The 23725-nt window shown below is 40.9% G+C and overlaps 2 protein-coding genes across 2 annotated transcripts in view; one reads left to right on the plus strand and one right to left on the minus strand.

Moving 5' to 3' along the window:
- The window catches only part of Mgam2 (maltase-glucoamylase 2 (putative)), a 79090-nt gene extending 70829 nt beyond the window's left edge, over positions 1 to 8261 (plus strand). The window contains exons 46-47 of the mRNA XM_059257021.1: positions 3104 to 3277; positions 4581 to 8261. Of these exons, the coding sequence (XP_059113004.1) occupies positions 3104 to 3277; positions 4581 to 8261 (3855 nt within the window). The remainder of the gene's footprint in view (positions 1 to 3103; positions 3278 to 4580) is intronic.
- A 4846-nt stretch (positions 8262 to 13107) lies between these two features.
- On the minus strand, positions 13108 to 20913 carry LOC131905766 (DBH-like monooxygenase protein 2). The gene is made up of 13 exons (XM_059256578.1): positions 20626 to 20913; positions 19678 to 19824; positions 19023 to 19184; positions 18704 to 18787; positions 17557 to 17724; positions 17264 to 17366; positions 16924 to 17090; positions 15987 to 16078; positions 15641 to 15737; positions 15445 to 15504; positions 14450 to 14580; positions 13621 to 13738; positions 13108 to 13350 (listed from the first exon to the last, which is right to left on the minus strand). The coding sequence occupies exons 1-13, from the start codon at positions 20911 to 20913 to the stop codon at positions 13108 to 13110; spliced, it is 1860 nt and encodes a 619-aa protein (XP_059112561.1).
- Positions 20914 to 23725: the final 2812 nt, after the last annotated feature.

Raw genomic sequence — 23725 nt, forward strand, 5'->3', positions numbered from 1 at the left:
ATCCATATTCTCCATTACAAGGAATCCTTACTAGAATCACCCTCATAGATTCCAAGAAGTTTCCTCTGCACTAGGTTTCCACATTGCCCCACCCCTACCTGATTCCTCCTGCTCCCATCCCCTCATGCCTCAGCCCACCCATAGAAACTATTTCCTCTTCCCAAGGATATCCATGCTTTCTCCTCCAATCCTCTTCTTTAGCTAACCTCTTTGGGTCTGTGACATGTAGCTTATCATTTACCTAATAGTTAATATCCACTTATAAGAGAATACATACTATATTTGTCTTTCTGGGTCCATGTTACCTCACTCAGGATGATTTCTTATAGTTCCATCCATTTGCCTGCACATTTCATATTTTGTGATGTCATTTTTAACAGCTTATTAATACTCTATTGTGTACATATACCATATTTTCTTTAACTGTTCTTCAGTTGAGGGACATCTAGGTTGTTTCCAGTTTCTGTATATCATGAGTAAAGCTGTAATGAACGTAGTTGAGCAAGCGACCTTGTGGTAGGTTGGAGCATTCTTTGAGTATATGCCCAAGAGTGATATAGCTGAGTCTTAAGGTAGATCAATTCCCAATTTTCCAAGGAACTGCCATATTGATTTCCATACTGGCTGTACAAGTTTGCACTCCTGACTCCTACTATACAACATGGTAGCCACTGCTCATCTGTGGCTGTTGCACACTTGAAATGTGACTAGTCTAATTTGAAGTATTCAAATGCTATGTTTCAAGAAAGAACCTAAAAGATCTTATGAGTATTCTTATAATGAATACATCCTGAACTACCTGTTTAATGTTTTTTCTTATAACAATAGTGTGTCTTTAAATAATGTCTAACTCCAAAGTTCAATTTCCTTGTTATTCTAAATTAATACTAATGAGTTCTTCTATGACATTTGATAGATTTTCCCACTCTAAAGATCAGTCTGTGATGAAAGGAACTCTCATCTTTCTCTGAGGACTAGGTAGTTATTACCTATGCCACAATGGTTGGTAAACTAGCTTGGTGGCAGGGTGGTGGTGGTGTATGCAGCATTTGTTCATTTCTGTAGTGTGAATATTTCTATTAAGTAGCTTTCAAAGTTGAAATAAATTTAATAATAAGCTCTCCTAAATCAATAAGATACAGTTTAAATATTTCCTTCAAGTTATATATTTTTTTCTTGATATATTTTTCTTCTTGGTTCTGCATGCCCAGTCAGTTACAAAATGTACTATTGCTTATTTATTTTTAATGAAATTTTTATGTGTATGTGTGTTTGAGAAGGTCAGAAGAAGGCATCAGATCCCTCAGAGCTGTAGTTATAGGTGGTTGCGAGCCTGACATGGGTGATAGGAATTGAATTTGGGTTCTCTGGAAGAGCAGCAAGTACTCTTAACCACTGATCCATCTCTCTAGCTCCATATTTATTTGTTTTGACATGGAATCTCATCCTTTCCTGCCCAAACTGATTTTGAATTTGCTGTATAGCCAGAAGGCCTTCAAAGTGTGAAACTTCCTCCTTAGCCTCTCCAGGGCCTGGGATTACAGTCATATACCATTGCATTTGACTCTGTTTGTTTTTAAAAATGTAATGGAATATTTTTATTTCTCTTTCTAATGTCATCATCAGAATCAAGCCACATGCAGCTTTGCTCTATTGTCTCTGTCTCCCTGATTTTTTTTCCCCATAGAATTGTCATAACTTGGTCTTTCATCCAGTTTCATTTCTCTGTTTACTTAGAACCTGCTACACTAGTCCCACACATGTTGCCTGCAACTCTTAACTGCCTTAAGACTCCTGGAGTTCCATGTATTCATTAATGCTTTTTATGTATATTCTATTTCCACTGTTACTTTTTTCAATTTCCTTAGCACCCATAGTAATTTTTGCTATGATTTTCATTTTGCTTTAATTATGTAACATCTCATAATTTATCTCATTTTAACTTGTATTGATGTTTATATATAATACTTCAAGGTTTAGACAATTTATTGTGTTCTTTGCAAATGTTCTTAATTCAGTGACAGTTTACTATGCTTCTGTATTATACCAACATACCATTATTACACCCCATCTATGTCACTTAGCTCTGTGAAAATGAATGACTTCACCTCCTATTATCTCAATTTCCTCATCTGAAAAACAGAAAGAATGATACTTTATTATAAGAATTAGTAAGAGTACACCAAAAATAATTTCCAGAACGTTTCTTGGTTCATACATCACCTTTGAGATTGTATTAGGATTTTCCAGTGGAACAGAACTGATAGAATCGACACACACACACACACACACACACACACACACACACACACACACACACAAGAACACACATATAAAGGGAATTTATTAGAGTGGCTTACAGGCTGTGTCCTGCCTAGACTAATAATGGCTATATCCTGACTGAAAAGCTGAGAATCTAGAAGTTGTTTGGTCCACAAAGCTAGATATCTCAGCTGCTTTTCAGTCTGTTAGAATCTCAAAGCAGTAAGTTTTAATACTAGTAAATGAATGCCACCTAAATAGGATAGATAAATTTGCCAGAGAGAATGAAGGCAAGCAGGAAAAAAGAAAAAAGCTTCCTTTTGGTTTTTATGTGGGCTGCCACTAGAAGATATGGGCCAGATTTAGGGTGGTTCTTCCCACTTCAAATAAAACCCTTCACAGGTGTGTCCAGTGACTTGAGTTTTCATTGATTCTAGATATAGTTGGCAATTAAGATTATCCATCACAGACATCATCAAATTTATCATTCATGGCTGGTACTTGGGAAGTGCTATGTCTTCATTAAATATTTAATATAAAAAATAGAAACAAGGGCTAGAGAGATGGCTCAGCAGTTAAGAGAACTTGACTGTTCTTTCAGAGGTCCTGAGTTCAATTCCCAGCAACCACATGGTGGCTCACAACCATATATAATGGGATCAGATTTCTTCTTCTGGTGTGCATGAAGACAGAGCACTCATATGCTTAAATACGTGAATAAATAAATCTTTAAAAACAGTACAATAAAAGTCATTAAAATATTTTCACATTGTAATATAGAACATAATTTACTGTCTATCACATGTGTGTTATATGTTTTATTCTTATGAATTATTTATAGGACACCTTGAAAATCCAGGTCATACATAATCAGTATCTGAGTAACTCAAATCCACTGAAAGTTGGATACATTAGAATCTGGGGTTTAAACTCCTCTTATGTGGCACATGTCAGTCTTACCTACAACAACCAGCCATTCACTGAGAACAATTTCACAAGTGACCCCTACAATCAGGTATGTCTGAAAGGAATGCCATCATAAATTCACTTTATTATTCTATTAAATTATCTCTGCTATTACTATCTCATATATGTGATATATATTAGAAGTGTTGTGCCTCCATGGAAATACGTTTCTGAAAAGTTGTGAGGACTGGATTGTAAAGTATACAACATTGGTGGTCTTCTGTTCCTAGTCTGGTATTGACGATCTGTAGTCTGATGATATCCTCTCTGTTGTGTTCACTATGAATTTGATTAGCTTTGTGTACATTGGGCTCCTAGGTTATCTAACAAAACATCGAAACATTTTTGCTCAGAGGCTAAAGACAAGGAATGGTTATGAAAGTCCCTCTCTCCTTCCTGTAGTATGCCCATCCCTGGGCAAATTAATGGTTCTTTGAAGTTTTAAGTTGGTGCTTAACTGTTACTATTATTAAGTGACTATGCTTCACTCATAGCCTAAGATATGCTTCTTTGACTAACAAAACAGAGTGTCGTAAATCCCAGACTATTAAAACTATTAAAGTGACAGCTTTGCCCCAAATGAAACAACCTTCTGCAAGATGGGTTGCTCATAGGACAGCAGCCTGTGTAATCCTAACTTTAGAATCCAAATAGTAACTTCACACCATAGATTCATTGTAAATGGATGCAGTAGCTCAAGCAGAATGGTTTAGAGAAGTGAAAATGGTTAGCTAGAGTTCCTGCTTCTAAATGGGGAAAATAGTGTCTCTACCAGTATTGGGAATTTGGAAAATGAGGATTCTGAGCAACCAAATATTATTTTTCCCCCTGTGGTCTTCTTAGTTACATATTTAGATACAATAATATGTTCCTTGGATTACTGGTTTCAAAGTTACTCTGAAAGTATTGCTTCTAATTAACCTAGCTGCAGAAAAAGACCAAGTTCCATGTTGGGAAAACTCTATAGCATATTTAATGTCTATTATTTGCTAGGCACTATTAGAGGTGACAGTAATAAGGGCATGTAACCAGTTTTACGTCAGGAAAGGAAAATGTCAATGACAAAACAACAAAACAAAGTAAATGTTAATTATAACCACAACTGTAAATATTTGAGAACAACAGAGCTTGGACATAAGAGAGTGTGAAAAAAGAATGTATGGCACTTGGTTACACACAGAACACCTCACCATGATGATCTGAGACCAATAAAACTGAAGAGATTTGTGTCATTTACTCCTTGGGAAAGAATGAATGAATATATATTTTATTTTGCTAAGATAGAAGTTGAACAGTGACTTCAATATAATGTTTGATAAGTTCTAATATATCAATGTAATCTTTTTTGGCAGAAACTAACAATTCAACTGACTGAAAAGAATATGAACTTAGAAGAGCTGACTGAGGTTATTTGGGTTTATGGAGATCCAACACTTCCCACACCAATGACAACCAGTGTGTTTCCCACAAGCTCTCACCCATCTGCAAATAGCACTGAAATAACTACACCTTTCCCTACAAGTCCTGCTACTGCTAACACTAGTGATGTGATTCCATTCACAACAACAACTCCTGAAACAACTACTGTCCACAATACAACTAACACCACATTTCCTGACATAACTACACCTTTCCCTACAAGTTCTCCTACTGCTAACACTAGTGTTGTGACTCCTTTCATAACCACAACCCCTGAACCAACTACTGTTGACAATACAACTAACACCACATTTCCTGACATGACTACACCTTTCCCTACAAGTCCTACTACTGTTAACACTAGTGATGTGATTCCTTTCACAACAACAACTCCTGAACCAACTACTGAAGACACCACAACCAGCACCTCATTTCCTGACATAACTACAGCTTTCCCTACAAGTCCTGATACTGTTAACACTAGTGATGTGATTCCTTTCACAACAACTCCTGAAACAACTACCATTGACAATACAACTAACACCACATTTCCTGACATAACTACACCTTTCCCTACAAGTTCTCCTACTGCTAACACTAGTGTTATGACTCCTTTCATAACTACAACCCCTGAACCAACTACTGAAGATACTACAACCAGCACATTTCCTGACATAACTACACCTTTCCCTACAAGTCCTACTGTTGCTAACACTAGTGATGTGATTCCTTTCACAACAACAACTCCTGAAACAACTACTATTGACAATACAACTAACACCACATTTCCTGACATAACTACACCTTTCCCTACAAGTCCAACTACTGCTAACACTAGTGTTGTGACTCCTTTCATAACTACAACCCCTGAAACAACTACTGAAGATACTACAACCAGCACATTTCCTGACATAACTACACCTTTCCCTACAAGTTCTACTACTTTTAACACTAGTGATGTGATTCCTTTTACAACCACAACTCCTGAACCAACTACTGTTGACAATACAACTAACACCACATTTCCTGACATAACTACACCTTTCCCTACAAGTCCTGCTACTGCTAACACTAGTGATGTGATGCCTTTCACAACCACTACTCCTGAACCAACTACTGAAGACACTACAACCAGTGCATTTCCTGACATAACTACACCTTTCCCTACAAGTCCTGCTACTGTTAACACTAGTGATGTGATGCCTTTCACAACCACTACTCCTGAACCAACTACTGAAGACACTACAACCAGTGCATTTCCTGACATAACTACACCTTTCCCTACAAGTCCTGCTACTGTTAACACTAGTGATGTGATTCCTTTCACAACAACAACTCCTGAAACAACTACCATTGACAATACAACTAACACCACATTTCCTGACATAACTACACCTTTCCCTACAAGTCCAACTACTGCTAACACTAGTGTTGTGACTCCTTTCATAACTACAACCCCTGAACCAACTACTGTTGACAATACAACTAACACCACATTTCCTGACATAACTACACCTTTCCCTACAAGTTCTCCTACTGCTAACACTAGTGTTATGACTCCTTTCATAACTACAACCCCTGAACCAACTACTGAAGATACTACAACCAGCACATTTCCTGACATAACTACACCTTTCCCTACAAGTCCTACTGTTGCTAACACTAGTGATGTGATTTCTTTCACAACAACAACTCCTGAAACAACTACCATTGACAATACAACTAACACCACATTTCCTGACATAACTACACCTTTCCCTACAAGTCCAACTACTGCTAACACTAGTGTTGTGACTCCTTTCATAACTACAACCCCTGAACCAACTACTGAAGATACTACAACCAGCACATTTCCTGACATAACTACACCTTTCCCTACAAGTCCTACTACTGTTAACACTAGTGATGTGATTCCTTTCACAACCACAACTCCTGAACCAACTACTGTTGACAATACAACTAACACCACATTTCCTGACATAACTACACCTTTCCCTACAAGTCCTGTTACTGCTAACACTAGTGATGTGATGCCTTTCACAACCACTACTCCTGAACCAACTACTGAAGACACTACAACCAGCACATTTCCTGACATAACTACACCTTTCCCTATAAGTTCTCCTACTGCTAACACTAGTGATGTGATTCCATTCACAACAACAACTCCTGAAACAACTACCATTGACAATACAACTAACACCACATTTCCTGACATAACTACACCTTTCCCTACAAGTCCAACTACTGCTAACACTAGTGTTGTGACTCCTTTCATAACTACAACCCCTGAACCAACTACTGAAGATACTACAACCAGCACATTTCCTGACATAACTACACCTTTCCCTACAAGTGCTGCTACTGCTAACACCAGTGATGCGATTCCATTCACAACCACAACTCCTGAAACAACTAATACCACATTTCCTGACATAACTACACCTTTCCCTATAAATCCTACTTCTGCTAACACTAGTGATGTGATTCCTTTCACAACAACAACTCCTGAAACAACTACCATTGACAATACAACTAACACCACATTTCCTGACATAACTACACTTTTCCCTCCTACTGCTACTACTAGTGTTGTGACTCCTTTCATAACTACAACCCCTGAACCAACTACTGAAGATACTACAACCAGCACATTTCCTGACATAACTACACCTTTCCCTACAAGTTCTACTACTGTTAACACTAGTGATGTGATTCCTTTCACAACCACAACTCCTGAACCAACTACTGTTGACAATACAACTAACACCACATTTCCTGACATAACTACACCTTTCCCTACAAGTCTTGCTACTGCTAACACTAGTGATGTGATGCCTTTCACAACCACTACTCCTGAACCAACTACTGAAGACACTACAACCAGCACATTTCCTGACATAACTACACCTTTCCCTACAAGTCCTGCTACTGTTAACACTAGTGATGTGATTCCTTTCACAACAACTCCTGAAACAACTACTGTTGACAATACAACTAACACCACATTTCCTGACATAACTACACCTTTCCCTACAAGTTCTCCTACTGCTAACACTAGTGTTGTGACTCCTTTCATAACTACAACCCCTGAACCAACTACTGAAGATACTACAACCAGTACATTTCCTGACATAACTACACCTTTCCCTACAAGTGCTCCTACTGCTAACACTAGTGATGTGATTCCTTTCATAACTACAACCTCTGAAACAACTACTGTTGACAACACAACTTACACCACATTTCCTGCTATAACTACAAATTTCCCTACCAGTCTTCCCACTGCTAACACTAGTGATGTGATTCCATTCACAACCACAACCCCTGAACCAACTACTGTTGACAATACAACTAACACCACATTTCCTGACATGACTACAAATTTTCCTACCAGTCTTCCCACTGCTGACACTAGTGATATGATTAATTTCACAACCACAAGTACTGAAGAAAGTACTATTGACAATGTAACTAGTACTATACTTCCTCCAAGAACTACACCTTTCCTTAACAGTACTCCAATTGTTAGCACTAGTGCTGTGGTCCCTGTCACAATGACAGCTATTGAAACAAGTACTGTGGATGCTGCAAACTCTACTGTGGTGCCATGATGTCACTCAAGGGTCTAGTGCAGTGGTTCTCAACTTTCCTAATTCTGTGACCATTTAACAGAGTTCCTCATATTGTGGTCAACTTCAACCATAAAATTATTTTGTTACTATTTTACAACTGTAATTTTGCTGCTGTTATTAATAATAATGTATATTATCTGATACGTGTCCCCTGTGGAGGTCGAGGCCCACAGGTTGAGAGCCATTGCTACAAAAATTTGTGAATGTACTTAGCATAGCTTGGCTTCCAAAAATAGTTTTTGTCTCATCTTAGATATAGAACCTCCAAGAATGACAACAATTGTAGATGTATAAGGATGTATCCATTCCAAATATAACTTCTACCAAAGAAGGTATACATGCTTATCCTGATGTCTGAATGCATATCACAATTATTTCCTATGTTAGTTATTATACCTGTGGCCTTATTGGTTAAATGACGTATATGTCCATGGCCTTCACTTGCAATATTAGTACCTCATTACCATACCACAACACATTCTGTGAGTACTATTGCTATAGGTTTTGTGAAACAGTCCCACTCCTACTGTTTTCTTGGGTTACAAGGCCTAATCCAATATTGGAGAGCCCTAATGATACTGAAGTTACCTCACTGACAGCAATTGTTTACATTGTAGATTCTTTTTCACATCACTAATGATGTGAAAAGTAGCGTTTTATTTTCCTATGGACTTTTCCAAATATTCTATCTTGGCTGTCTATGCAGTAGCTTACTATCATACATACTAACGCCATTTTTGCTTTCAAGGGAATTCCAGCTATTGGTATAGACATTGAAACTGCCACTATTGTAGATGTTTATAGATCTCAACTTCAAGCACTGAAGTCATTAAATTATAGACATAGCAATTTTACTATCAAAGAAAATAAATATAAGATTACAGGTGCTAAAAATGTAAGTTCTCTAGCCTTGCAATAATTACTCTTATAAGTGTTAGTGACACTATACAGCTCTCATAAGCATATTGAGCCTTCCTCATCTCAAATGCTTGGTACTAAAACTGTTTCAGATTTTATATTCCACATGTCTGAACATTTGCATCTACAGAGTGATATATCAAATCCAAACATGACATTCATTAGTGTTCATGTATACCCTAGACATATAGAGCTTGAAGATTATTTCATACAACATTTAATGTAATTATATGCATAAAACAAAGTTCATGATGTGAAGTTTTCCACTCGTGGCATTATGTTGGTACTCAAAATGTGTTATATTTTTGGATTAGGAATATTCCTACTTGTACTTCTGTTTATAGATACCAAACTGCTCTAGAATTTTGAAATTACTCTCCTGAGCTAGTTTTAGGCCCTCACTGTTCCCGCTAATGACTAACTCTGACGTGCCTACAAACTAGAACTTACCCAGACCGAGATATGACTATAGGCATAGCCCCAGGAGGCAGTCTATCCTGGATTGGAGTTTCTAATCCTGGTCTCCTATTCTTTTACTTTGTTGTTCTATTGTCAAGTCTCTCCTTTGGTATGTTAGAGGTTCCTGAATGGTTCTGATCTCAAAAAAAAAAAAAAAAAAAAAAGAAAGTGTCTGATCTCTCATAAACAAATTTACCACACACCTTTGACCTACTGCTTCCTTAGATCACTCCCTACCCTCATTAGTAGACTCATGGATATTACCCAATCTAGTCAATTGGGCACTATTGAAGGTTTGAGCAGTATTCTCAAAATGTAGTTATGAAATCTGTGGGTGCCCCAGACTCTTTTTAAAGTCAATAGCATAAAATATGTTTTCATAATACCAAGTTGTTATTTGTCTCTTTCACTCTTGTTCTCTTACTAGTACATAGTGGCATTTTTCAGAGACTCAATGTGGCATTGCAATAGATAAATATAGAAGCAGCATGAAGATGCTTTTGCTGTTAAGATATTGAAAAGACTCAAAACATACAACAGTACCATTCTTCTTACTCTTTGTTTTTGCCTTTGAAAATACGCTTATTTTTCACAAAGATATTATTTATGTTAACATGTAGTAGACATATTGTTATTTTTAATTAATGAAAATAAATATTTATAAAATATTTTGTAAGTGACTCAATTTAAATTTTGCATGCAGTAAAATATTAACAGGTATAATTCACATAAGTGACATGGTATCTTCACTGGTTTTGAATATAAAGAGATCCTGAGGTCAAAGAATTTGAAAGCCACTTCCTTATGTTTACAGTGTATCTTATTTCCATCCTCATGTACTGGTCAATTATACCAACAACAGCCCCAGAACCTTTGATTTACTCTACTTGAACATCCCTTCCTCTTCTACAAACATCTTTCTGGTTTTCTGACCTGCCATAACAGAGGTATTATGCTTTGGATCATTCAATGGCACTGCATATGAAAAACATAGATTCATCAGTTATACTTGTTTCTTGGAATTGACACACAAGTTACAGTCATTTGAACAAAGATGAAACTTTATGTTAGTGATTACATGGCTTTTACCTGACCCTTCCAACCCAAACAAAACTCATCATTTTCTCCATAGACTGTCATGGACTCCTTCACTTATGCCTTCACTAAGAGATGTCCAATGTGCTGCATTTTTGGAAGTACCAACTTAGGAGTGGGCTGTGGGCTGGAAAGTTTGTTTTGTTGTCTGTGATGTATACAAATATATACATGTTTTTTATTTGTGAACATGTGCATGTGTGAACACATACACGTGTACCTTCATGTTTGTAGATGCCAGAGGTCAATAGAGAGAGTCTTTCTTAGTCACTTTCCACCTATTTTTAAGACAAGATCTCTCAAGGATATTGAAGCTCACTTATTAGATAGACTTGCTGGTCAATGAGCTCAGGGATTTTGCCAGGTTTGGGCTTATAGTTGATATCCTAGCTCTTACTTCTCCAAAGAAGTTTCCAGGCCCAGGCTACCAGATTCAAAACATCAGAGGGCTACTAATGGTACATCCTCCACCCCTATAATCAGTACACCTTAACTACATGTATCCTTTCTCCCTACTTACCTCACATCCTCTAAATCACAAGTTAACAAGATTACTTTCTCCTTTGCTGGGAATTCAGGATCGCCCTCCCACTACTCTCCTCCTAGAATCAGAGATGCCCTGACTACAAGCTGTAAATGGAGCATTATGCATCAACTCTAAGACATAAAGTTCCTCCTCTGAAACCTGTAAAAAGGAGCTTGCCACAACCCCTGCCATGATGCTCTCTGTTCATTATATTTTTATGATATTAATAACTTTTAATAATCTCTTTCACAAAAGGATAATCTGACTCAGTGTCCCCCCTTAATCCAAAGTCTAAGATCTTTCAGTGTGACTAGATAAATACACCAGTGAAAAATAGATTTTAAGGGCCACATGGTTTAAAATTTCCAACCCATAAAAGTTTCCTTATACCACACCTTCCAGGACATCAGCATCTGATTCAGTACTTCCTCAAAAGTTTGCCTACTGAATTGTTGGTCAAACTATAAGTGGTTTAGGAAGATGCTCTAAAGAGACATGAACTTGGAAAACTCTCTTTGATTAAGGTGGCAAGACCTTCTGTTTTCAAGTCATGAGGCTGGGAAGTAGTTCTACTCAGTCCAGGAGTTGAGTTTTTTTGTAGATTCTGAGGGTGAAGAGCCTCAAATACTGTCATATTCCAGCAATGACAGTCAAAATGATGAGCTTATTACTTCTCATGTCCTCAGTACACATCACTAGTGTGAGAAGAGGGACCACTCCATCAGGAAACAGGGCCACAATGTCAGATCACAGTCATTGGAGCTGTGAGACAGAGTTTACTGAAATCATATTCTTGATCACCAGGGCATTAAGATCCTGCCAAACACCTTGGGACAACCAGAGTAGGGGTGACTTCTCAAGGACATAACGAGCAAGGCAACTCATAGATTGGCGAAGTGATTTTAAATCTAACTAAGAATTAATAGACATAGCATCTAGAAAATCCCAAGAAAGCACACTCTCTTGGACTTTAGTAAACACTAAAACTGCACAAAATGTTTGTACTTAGTCTATTCTTTCCCCATAGAGTTCTTGAACAAGCATTACACTGTGGAGCTAAGGACTTACTTTTCTCTACTTTGGTTTTTACTTATCCTCACAGCTCAATTCAACCTGCCTTCCCAGATAGGCTCTTCACACTGAATGATTTACAAGTGACAATATAACATATGTATGGATAAACAATAAAAAAGTTGTATTAGGGGCAACCAAAGCCTCCAGATGCTTTAACCTGGCAATTCAAGAGGCTTCCAAGCTGCTTCTCATGGGCCAAAGACACAAATGAAAGAGACTGCCAAAGGAAGCAAGTTGAGTTCTCTTTAATGTGATACTTCAAAATTTTCTCCCTATGTACACAGAAGCCCTTTCTTTATGAAAAATTGCTCTTTACTCTTGAGTATACTTATAGCATACTCACATTGCCTCAGAATGAACTGGTACAAAATACCATTAGAAAAGAGAAGTAATAGCTTTTTCCATGGCCATGCACATGCCAAGGGATTTACAATGCTCTCCCTGTGCACTCAAGTCCCATCCTACTCAGAGCATCAATTTGAAAGAAAGCAGGACACTAGAATTCTTAGAGAGTGAATCCATCATCTAACTCTCAGACTTGGAGGCAGACTTTCTTAGAAAACATGTGATCATATCAATGGTTCTGAAGCTTTAAGAATAACTTGAACAGCAATTGTGGACAAAACCTGAGAGCCTTCAGTGACATGGTTTGGTTTATGGGAAGTGGCACAGACAGAGGTCATTTAGAGGGGTCATATCAGGGGTTGTTTCTATAGTTCATGATAAGGGAGTAGGTGGCATGAGGAGACAGAATCACACCCCAGTCTGCAGCATGGCAAGGAGCCATGAGAGTGTACCCTGCAGGAACAGGATAGCAACCAGGGGCAGGTGCCTCAGGTTAGCAGTATTGGAGCCAGAGAGGGCCATTGGTGCAGCCCTGAAGCCTGCAGGGCTCTTGTCTTGAGGTTCCACTTTACCTCCAGAGGACTCTAAGCACGGCCCTCGAGGAGCTGGGATAATATCAGGAATCCAACCTGTTGTATTTTCTACTTCCTCCTGTAGGAGATGGGACAAATGAGCAAATTCAGAAATATTCCTCTTTTTGTTCCTTTCCTTGAAATTTTACCCTATCATCCCCATCCTACAAGCTAAGTGAGATGCTCCAACTGCCTCTACAATGCAGGGCAGCAATGGCTTGCCTTTATGCATCCTCAGGCTCCCTTCCCCAATTCAGGGTTCCTATTATTGTCATTTGCTTCTATCATCCTTCCTCTTGTCTAATACCATCCCCCAACCTTTCAGGGTGGTCTCTCCTGTGACACTCACATCAATGGTCTTGATCAATACTGTCTGCTGGGACTCTTTGCAAGCTTTCTCAGCTTTCTTAATGTTCTCTGGAGTCCATTCAACATTACTCAGGACCATCAGGTTCTCCATAGGATTCCTGTGAATAGTAGAGTTAGGGCAGGGACATGGCAGTAATCGGCGTTGACTTGCCCCTCTCACAAAATAGGTTGAAAAGCACCTTCATTTTTGCTAGCATGTATTCCATGCTGGTATAAACTACAGGGGACATCGTAGAACTAAGCTGTCATTCTTAGTGAGTTTGGTAAGAGAAACATATCAGAGAGAACTTAGGACATTGAAAAGAGGTTGTTCTTTACAGATGTGGATCTTCATGTAGATGACATAGGGTCTGAAAGGTGGGTTGGGTTGACTTCAGAGAACCTGCAATTACTCTGAAGTTGTATGTGTGTCTGTTAAGAAAGATTTTTTTCCTGCCTCTTATTAGAGTCTATAAGAGTGGGCACTTACTTAAAGGTTGGGACATGAGTGTTAAGGGTTTTCAAGTGCAGCTGGAAAGATAGAAATTTGTACATAAGGGATCTGACTTTCAAGAGTCAGTTGTAATCTGCTCCTCTGAATGCCCTTACTGACACAGAAGCTTTCTTACAAAACTCTTGTGTTCAGAGCTTTTTGAACCAACACTAAAAGGAGCAAGGGTGAGGATTTGCAGGAGATGAGTAAGCCACCCACTGAGGGCTCCTAGCTTGCCAGCCCAGAAGGAATGAGTGAGACTCCTTTTGCTCCTTCCCCAGGTCCGTTCAAGGTCTCTTCCCACCACTTGTGGGTTTTAGCTTCTAGAATGACTTACTCTGATGCTTCTTCCCCCAATTCATTGGTCACATAGATAATGTCTGGGTATCCCAGGCAACTGGAGATATTAATTCTGGGATAGTAGAAGAGGAAGACGAGGCACATCTCATTAATGGTGCTGGCACCTCCCTGGAGAAGGTGAGAGAGGGAGAGACAAGGCTAAAAAGCATGCAGAGAGGGAAAAGGCAAGCAACAAATTGTGAAGGCTGTCACTCTTCCAGAGAGTTCTTTCTCTTCCCAAACGTAAGAGTTGAGCTCTCTGTGCCTTACCACATCTCTTCCTTTCCTTCCTTCTATTTCCAGTCATTGAGCAAGTATTGATATTGTTTCTAAAAAACATTCCACATATCTTTCTTGTTCTCTACATCTCCACTGCTACACCCGCCACCCCACCCTGGTCTGGGGTGACTTCCTGCTTTGCACTTAGTGTCAGACATTCACCTGCCTGTATTGCAATCTCTCTCTCTACAGCTCCATATCATTTGTTTATATAGTGTAATTAATATAGTATATTATAACATAACATAATATAGTACACTATAATATGTATCTTGCACTCTCTCATCTGCCTAGTCAATGAACTCCAGTAGCATCTTACTGTGTTTTGATGATAATTTATTTGATGGCAAATTAGTTGATTACATATAACAAATCCCAATCCATTCCCTTCTCTTATTGATCTGGCAAATAATTTGACAGTTTGACCCTGTTGTCTGATAGTTGTAGGCAGGACAGTATCTTCTGTGCTTCAAGACCTCTTCCCAGCCTCAAATCCCTCCATAACACATCCTTTCATGGTGTTAGTGGGTCACTGACAGAAAGTGTAGGGAATCTCTCCCTATCTTGGGTACATGGAAGTGTAAGAACGTGAAAAGTCTCACGAAGAGAAGAGAAGAAGGCATAAGCTGGAAGAGTTATTAGATAGTTAAAGCCAGGATGCAGCTCTCTTCTACAGCTATGGTCATTGACATGATTGTGGAGAAAGACACTTACAAAAGTCATGGAGTCACGATCCAGCGTCTGGTAGTTACATTCTATCAGCAGCTCATCTCCCTATTCACAGCGAGACATGAGAGCCAAGGGTAAGCCAAAGAGGAACTGGTACAGTCTTAGAATTTTGTGGGCTAACAATGAGCAATGATCCTGATCCCCCCTTTGCTCCAGCCATTGCCCCCTCTCAGGTTCCCACCGGCTTGATCACTGCAGGATGAGGTAAGTCTCGAGTCTCTTGCAGATTGAAGTCATAAGAGTAATCTTTGCATATTATTTGGAGTTGGGTTCCATTTCTAGAGGGAGAGAAGAGCAGAAAGGCAGAAATGAGAAGATGAAGCAGCGAGGCCCAACCGATAAAGATGCAGTATGTGGGTTTGTTCTGTGAATGCAAATAGCCCACGAAATAAACACAAAAGATTCTTCTTCCACAGCCTCTTCCACTCATCTCTAGTCCAACTACTCATTCTCAAACAGATATAATGTCATGCAGAATCTGTAGCTATTCCCATACACAGAAGGAAAGGTTTCAGTCTTTCTGTTACCTGTATTGCACAGCTTGCAGGGAGCGCCCAGCTAAGTGGGTATGGATCAGGTAGCTATATATGTATATGTCAGATACTGGGGCCCCATTCATCTGTAACACAGAGAAGGCATACCGGATTGGTCACGAACTATGACCTCTGGCTTTATTTTTCTTTTCCTCATGCTTGATACCATCTTCTTTTTGGTCTTGTTGAGAGCTGCTCTCTTAATTTTTTGTCTTTAAATTTTATTGATTTTTTTTCTTTGACAATTTCATGTATGAAGTGTATTCTGAGAACTATATTCCCCATTCTAATCTCTTTGCTAACCTTATTACTCACCCTCTTCCCTACAAGCCCCCGTCTCATATTCACAATTTTGATATTTGGTTTTTTTGAGGGGTACTCGTTGAGTTTAAGCAGGATCACCTGTGTGACCATGGGGTTGGGACTATCTGTTGGATCCAGCTGGGGTCTTCAGTGAATACACAATGACCATCTTTCTCCAATGACCCATCAGTAGTCAATAGTTTAGCAGGGAAAGGTAGGACCCACCCCATAGGCCCTGATCCATGGCTGACAGGTGATAGGACCAGTCTTGAGCTGGCTCATTGCAGGCAGTCACTGCTGCTCTGAGGTCATGACTGCATTGGCTCTGTCATGCCCACAAGACAGCATTTCTAGCCCCTTTCCCTGCCTTCTGACCATTATGTTCTGTCCACCCCCTTTCCAGATGTTCCCACTCGCTCCCCTATTTCCACTGAACCACCCTGTCCTTATTGCTTCTAAAGCCCTGACTCATTCCTCTCTTGCATAATTTCTGCTGGTCACTTTCTTTCTGAGCACCAGGCTTCAATCACTCTTCAAATCTGTGGTTCAGGCTTGTGAGTTTAGTGATTAGGCCAGAACTCTGCTGGAGAACAAGGAACCTCAAAGAATGCATGTCTCTCAGCTTCACCTCTTCAAACTTCTCTGTTTTGCATAGCCCATAGGACAAGAAAGCCTCAGCACCCGGAGGTATAAAGTGAATAGGGAAAACCGAGATGCCCAGCTGGAGGACTCCCATGTCGTATTTGCGGAGGTGTGAGGTGTAGTACAACCGTATCCCTGAGGTATCATATATACCTGGAATAGAAAGAAATACTCTCCTCAGAGGGTGGGAGTAGGTCACAATGTTTAGGAAAGCTGGAATAGGCTGTTACTAAAAGGATCCAACATGTATGCCACATGTTCCCCCATATCCAGAAAAACCAATTGCCTCCACCAGATGCCTTCCTGTAAGTCCCTTGGATACTTACCAGGAAGGTTCTGAAAATTGCTGTAGTGAACCTCCAGTCGAATCCACTGGGGGTCCAAGGGGGTTCCAATAGAGATGCCTACATCATCTGGAAACTGATAACTCTGTGGAGAGAGGAAAAACATGGCAGTGATGTTTGAAAGGCTAGAGACAAGATGCTTGGATCCAACCTCTGGCTCTTCCCTGGTTTTCTAATCTTTCTTTCAGAACTTCTATGCCCCCAGGTCTCCCATTAGCCCATTGCCTAACAGCATGCACCCCTTTGTCACAAAATGCCTCCATCTCAGGACTCACAAGGCCCCCAACAGCCCATCCTGCGATGACATGGGAACAGAGGGAGAAGGCAGGATCTGACCCGTAGCATTCACCAATGCCTGTGGGGAGCACACTAGCATTGCCACATGCATATACGAGGATGTGATGCACCATTGTCTCGTTGTGTTCCACCAGCATGGGTTCAAACTGAACAGAGAAGGGAAGGTAGGCAATAGTCAAGATTTTCTGTCAAATTCTTATTCTCCCCATTCCTCCTCCACGCCCCCCCCCCCAAAGCTATGCCATTCTCCACTTCTCTGAGTTTCTCCTTATCTGTCTCTCTCCCTGAAATATATCATCTTCCCTAAACTCTACTGGACTCTTCTCTCAACCTTCATCTCTTTATATTCATTTCTTAGGAGCACAGCTCACAGTGCTAAGTCACCAGAGGCATTCCAAGGGTTCTGACTTTCTTTAGTGACCTCAGTCAATTCACAATTTGCATGTATATATTCACACCCTTTGAAATCTATTTTTTTGAGAATGGCCCCCTATATTGTGAAACTTATAAAATTATATTCTTGTACTTGACCTAAATTAAAAACATTCAAATACAAATTAGATGAATAAGTTTGTGTTCATTCTGGCTTGAATGTTCTTACTTTCTGACTGCATGGCCACAGCACTTCCTTGCTTTGACCACCCCATTGCTAAAAAAGAACAATTCTGGATCATGATAGGACTTGAAATTGTTCTTTTCAAAAACTTACTAATTACTATCCTCTGTCAGAATCTCATCCACATAAACAAAATAGTGTTGGCAGTTATAGTTTTGGCCTGGAAAATTTTGTGGCTTCCCACCCTACAAAAATCCACCTGGCCCTACCCCACATTTCCTTCCCTGTTTTCTCCTCACAGTAACCATTTTTTTTTTTTTTTTTTTTTTTTGGTTTTTCGAGACAGGGTTTCTCTGTGTAGCTTTGCGCCTCTCCTGGAACTCACTTGGTAGCCCAGGCTGGCCTCAAACTCACAGAAATCCGCCTGGCTCTGCCTCCTGAGTGCTGGGATTAAAGGCGTGCACCACCACCCCCTGGCTACAGTAACCTTTTGAACCTCCAGACTCCAACATGCCCATCACTTTGCTCCAGTGCCTGCCTTGGCAGGCTTCATCATTTGGTTCACATACCTTGTAGATGTGATGCTTCTTGCTGACAATAGGGAGCGGGAGGAAGGTGCAGGCATAAGTAGTGTCATCCTCTGGAATGAGGAACTGGGGAAAGGCGCACACAAGCTGAGGGGAATGGGAATGAGGATCCCCCCCAAAGCAGGGGAGTGGACAGTCTAGGGAGCAGGGTTCACTTTAGGACTACATTGGTACTCCTCACAGAGCCAAGGGGACTCATAGTAACTTATTCTAAGGAATGTGTGGGTATTGGGTGGGTGCAAGGTGAGGGGTCTGGAATGAAACAGGTGGAGGCAGATGGGTGGTGTGGTGGAGGTCTTACATTACTGATCTTCAAATCATAGATGATGGTGTCCTCAGGGGCATCTTCATCGTCGTATTGTAGCATTTGTAGCAAGAAGATTGACTTGACAAAAGTACGCTCCCGATTCATTTTCGGTACATCATCTAGGCCATAGGCAGCCAGGACCCTCATGGTGTCACTCTATGGGTACCACGAGCATTGAAGGCCTGATACTCAAAAGCGCCTTGTATATACCTATAGCCAGGGTTCTATATGTACCCACCTATCTACACAGTGGAATGAGAATAACTTGAGACAAGATTAGTTTGGCTTTAGTTCTACCTCTGAGGTTGACTCATTTGTCATGCTTAACCCCTTTCCATTTTTCCTCTTTGGCTATTTTACACCTGCGGAATAAGAGGGTTGAACCAAACTTGAAATCCAAACACTGATGTTCAATGGAATTGGTTAGAATCCTTTAAGAAGGGGAGAAGAGAATGGACACTTAGCCATTGGGTGGGACCATGCCAATTAATGATTAGCGTTTTCAAGAGGTGATACAATTGGACAGTACACAGGAAGACTAAAGGATAATAGTCCCATGAATTTGTGACTGGCTGCATGAATTGAGGTGACTATATTTTCCTTGGGGAAGCTGTTTGTGGCTAAAATTTTTCTCTTTTCCACATATTACCGTAATGTCATGGTCGTGTGGGTCACAGGATCTGAAGGGCCTGGAAAAGCGCATGGTAGTAGAGACAGAATCTTCTGTGAGCTTTAGTAGTTCAGCATCCTGGCTCCCATCCTGTTCTAGAGTATCTTCATCCAGAAGGTGCTGATCCTGGGGTTCAGTCATCATTAAGAGGTAAGACCCAGGATCCCAAACAATTAGGATTTGGGACAGCAGGTGTATGCTAAAATGGCAGAAGCCAGCTACTTTCATTGCACAAATGGGTGTGTTTTCAGAGGGGACAGAGCATGTCTGCTGGAGTTTCACCACATGGCTTTACTATTCTCACTTTAAATCTTAGCTTCATAAATTTCAACAAAAATAATTTTATGGTTGGAGGCCACCACAATATGAGGAACTTTATTAAAGGGTGGCAGCTTTAGCATGGTTGAGGACTACTGGATTATAGTAATCCACCTCAGCAATGCTATGGGATTTAAAATGAAGATAATTTGGAGCAAGGCTGAAGTTGATTCTCTTGCTGTCATTGCTATTATCAGACAATTTCATACTGACATCTACCTGAGTGGGCCTAAAGGATACTGAATACAGAGACTTTCTCTTATAGCTTTGAATTTTCTCCAGTGACCTGCTTTTCCTCTGCTCCTAGCAGGTAAGTCATATTAGACAATTTCAGTATAAAACTTCTTCTTTCTTAAAAGTCTTAACAGACAAATGGCCTAAATGACATAAATTACAGTGCTAGAGCATCTTTGTAGGGAGAGATAAACAGTCAACTGGCATTCAGTGTGCTTGGGTATGTTGGAGAATGAAATTCTTTTCTAGACACAGCCTTCTTCAACCCAGAGAAGGAGCTCATCTTCAGGGTGGAAGTTGGAGACGATGGACATGGAGCCATCCTCAACCCAACAGAAGAACTTATCATTAGAAGTTGCTCATTCCCAGACTTACCGAGAAGTAGACATTGCCATCAGGGAGGACTCCTCCGACTACCAGATCACTTCCTACAAAGGTGTAGCGATTTGTGATGCCCAGGCCAACCCAGCCAGTAGTTTGAACTTGGAGCTCAAATGTGATGATCTCAGTCTCATAATCAAAGTCCCAGCGCAGAAAAACAGAATGGGAGGGATCCAGAAACCTGGAATAACGGAGGGGAGACGTAGGGCCCAGGCGCTTGCCTTGGGAAAAGGCTACCAGGACCAAAAGTAAGAAGAGCCTGAAGAGGAGAACACAGGCCATGGCTGCCAGGGCCCGGAGCATCTTCCCTGCAGAATGACACTAAAGAGCTCTGGACTTATATGTATCTCTACTTGTGTCTGGCACAGTGCCATGGAGGAGGGAAAGAATAGGCCTCTTCTGATCTGATTATCTACTGTGTACAGAGTGGTGCCACTTACATAACTTGAGTCAGAAGTATCCAGGGAGGATACAGAGTGGGATTGTCTCGCCTTAAGTCAGGGACCTAATGGAATTATCAAGAGAGTCATGCAGTCTTCCATACCTACTCCTTGGCAGGGTCATGCTCAGTGAGAACCTGTAGAGTCAAGGAGGTTCTCAGCCCCACCCCATTCCTCCACATCTACCCCACTAATACCCTTAATAAATAATATTCTCCTGGACTGCAGCCTCCCCTTCTCCAGTTTTATGGCCTTTGTCCACCGTGTCCACATGTAGAATGGGGGAAGTCATACAGTGCATGAGGGAGATCTTGGCCTGAGAGGAAAGCTGTTTCCTCAAGCCATGGACACTGTGTCATGGTAGAGGGGATTAGTGTCATTTGCTCACTCGTTGCTTCTCAGTAAGAACAGAAATCCGCACTGTGCAAGACCTACTGTCTCCTGGTGTCTGGCATAGCTGATGAGGGGAGAGAAATCCTTCCCCCAGACCCCCATTGCCTGACCTTCACTAGACAGCAGAGAAGACATGTGCCCTTAACACTCCCTCCGAAATGTGCTGGACAACACACCTACACACAGAAGTCCAGTCCAAAGAAGGGCAAGAAGACGTTCTCTGAGCTGTGTCTATTCTTACTATGTGCATGAAAAGTCTTTGACTTGCCCATTGAGCTCAAAACTGCTAAAGCTGTTAGCTACTGTTGTGTGCACTTGAGTAGTGATTAGAATGTAGTTATGGGTCATGGTGGAGAAAAGTCCCTAGGAGGCAACCCTGACCCCCAACACTGGCGCTGCAGAGGCCAGGAGGAGCTAGCTAGCCATCTGATCTGAAAACAAGAGGCTTAACCTGGCTCAATAGTGCAAGCTGGGCAAGATAAGAGAAGACAAGGCAGATCCCTGGAGGGACTGACCTTGAGAGGCAGGAAGGTTAGCCAGGGAGATAACAGGAGTGTAGGAGACATTCAGATCCCAATCTCATTAGAGGATTAGACTGAAGAGAGGTCAGTAGGGAGCTAGGATAGACAGCTCAGTAAACTGAGAAGGGCCCAGGGTCTTTTATCCTGGAGTCTGTTTGGCTAATCAGAGCTCTCTCCTGAGGAATGAAACAGGGCTTTCTGGGAAAAGCTACGAGCCAGTGACTTCAGACCCAAAGAATCTCATCTGCATCCTCTTCTTCCTGGCTCTTACAGCTCAGGTTCATAGGGAACTGAATGTTTTTAAAAAGAGATTTATAGAGGCTTGGAGAACTCATATTTTGAAAGTAAATGCTCTAGAAAAATAAAGGATGAGGATGTTATCAAACCTGGAGGTCAAAGCTGAATGATAAAAGAAATAAAAAGGAGGAGGACATGACTATTCCCAAAATATAGAGAAAATTTTTATTGTAGGTAAGAGAGCGCATAGCCAGAGGCAGAGACATGTAGGAGAGTCCAGAGTGAATAGGACCCTGAGCCTGGCCTTGTGAGGGGAGGTGAAGGGTGAAGGGTGAAGGGTAGACAAAGGGGCAAAGGCTGGGTAGCAAAAATGGCTGGGTTATACAGGGAAGGGTAGCTGGGGAAGGGCAGCCCAGCCCCTGGGCTGGAGAAGTTTAGGGGGTGTGAAATTCCAGTCACACCCTGTAACAGGTGGGGACTAAGGGGTGCTGGGAGAACCTGGAGGCCAGGTCCACTTATCTTAAACAGGCACCTCAGTTAGCCATTTGGGCCAGGATTGAGAACTGATGAAAGCCAGTACCCCAAGCTGGCTTTGTCCACCAGTCCTCAAGAAGACAATCAAAAGAGCCAAATCAGTAACAAAAAGCAGAAAAAGATTTATTTAGTGTGGACACATTGGGAAAGAGAAGAAGATACCCAGGGAACTCCACAAGTCAGTTGGTGTTTCTGAAGTGAGATTGACATTGAGGGAGCCAAGGATAAGCAGTCTAGGTAAAACTATGGTCCTGGCCACCATTGACCAGTCATTCCTTAGGTTTGCTAGAATTCTGTGAAATCTCATTTCAGGAGACAAACTCCCACTCTGGCTGGTATCTTTTCCTTCTCCCAGAATGTCATTCCTGGGGAAATTCCCATTTCTTTGGGGTTCTTTGTTTCAATAGCCTAATAGTCAGATTGAAAGGCACAGGTGTCTCTTTAGAATATCTTTATTTCTGCCAGGTCAGTTCCAAAATGGGGAATCTTTTCTTTGGCTCTGGACAAAGCTCTTCTTTCTGTTTTGCATTTGTATTCCTAGAGTCAGACCGATAATTGGAGATGAGTGTCCACTGTCCTACTGCCTAATATAACCCTGCAGTAGCCTCCGCCTGTAGTTGAAGCTTGGAGGTGAGAGATATCTTTGCTCAGTTCTGTTACCATGACTCGATTATACGGAGATAGTTCAGTCCCTTGAAAGAGCTGAGTCTCAAACTCAAACCACTTCCAGGAATATTTGATCACCACTGAGACAGTAGAGGGCCCAGTTGCTCACTGAGTTACTTAGTGAGCGTGCGGTGTGTAGGGGTGTGGGAGAGAGAGCAAAGTCAAGCTCAGACAACAGGAAAGGGTGTAAAATTTCACCTTGAGGTTTGTATTTTAGAGTAAAGATGAGCTGCAGTCGGTTTCCGGAGGAAGTCACGCCCTCAGAACTTCAGTCCCAGAACTTCAGCTTCTGATTGCCACTGT

This window comes from Peromyscus eremicus, chromosome 3 (genome assembly GCF_949786415.1).
Source record: "Peromyscus eremicus chromosome 3, PerEre_H2_v1, whole genome shotgun sequence".
NCBI lineage: Eukaryota > Metazoa > Chordata > Mammalia > Rodentia > Cricetidae > Peromyscus > Peromyscus eremicus.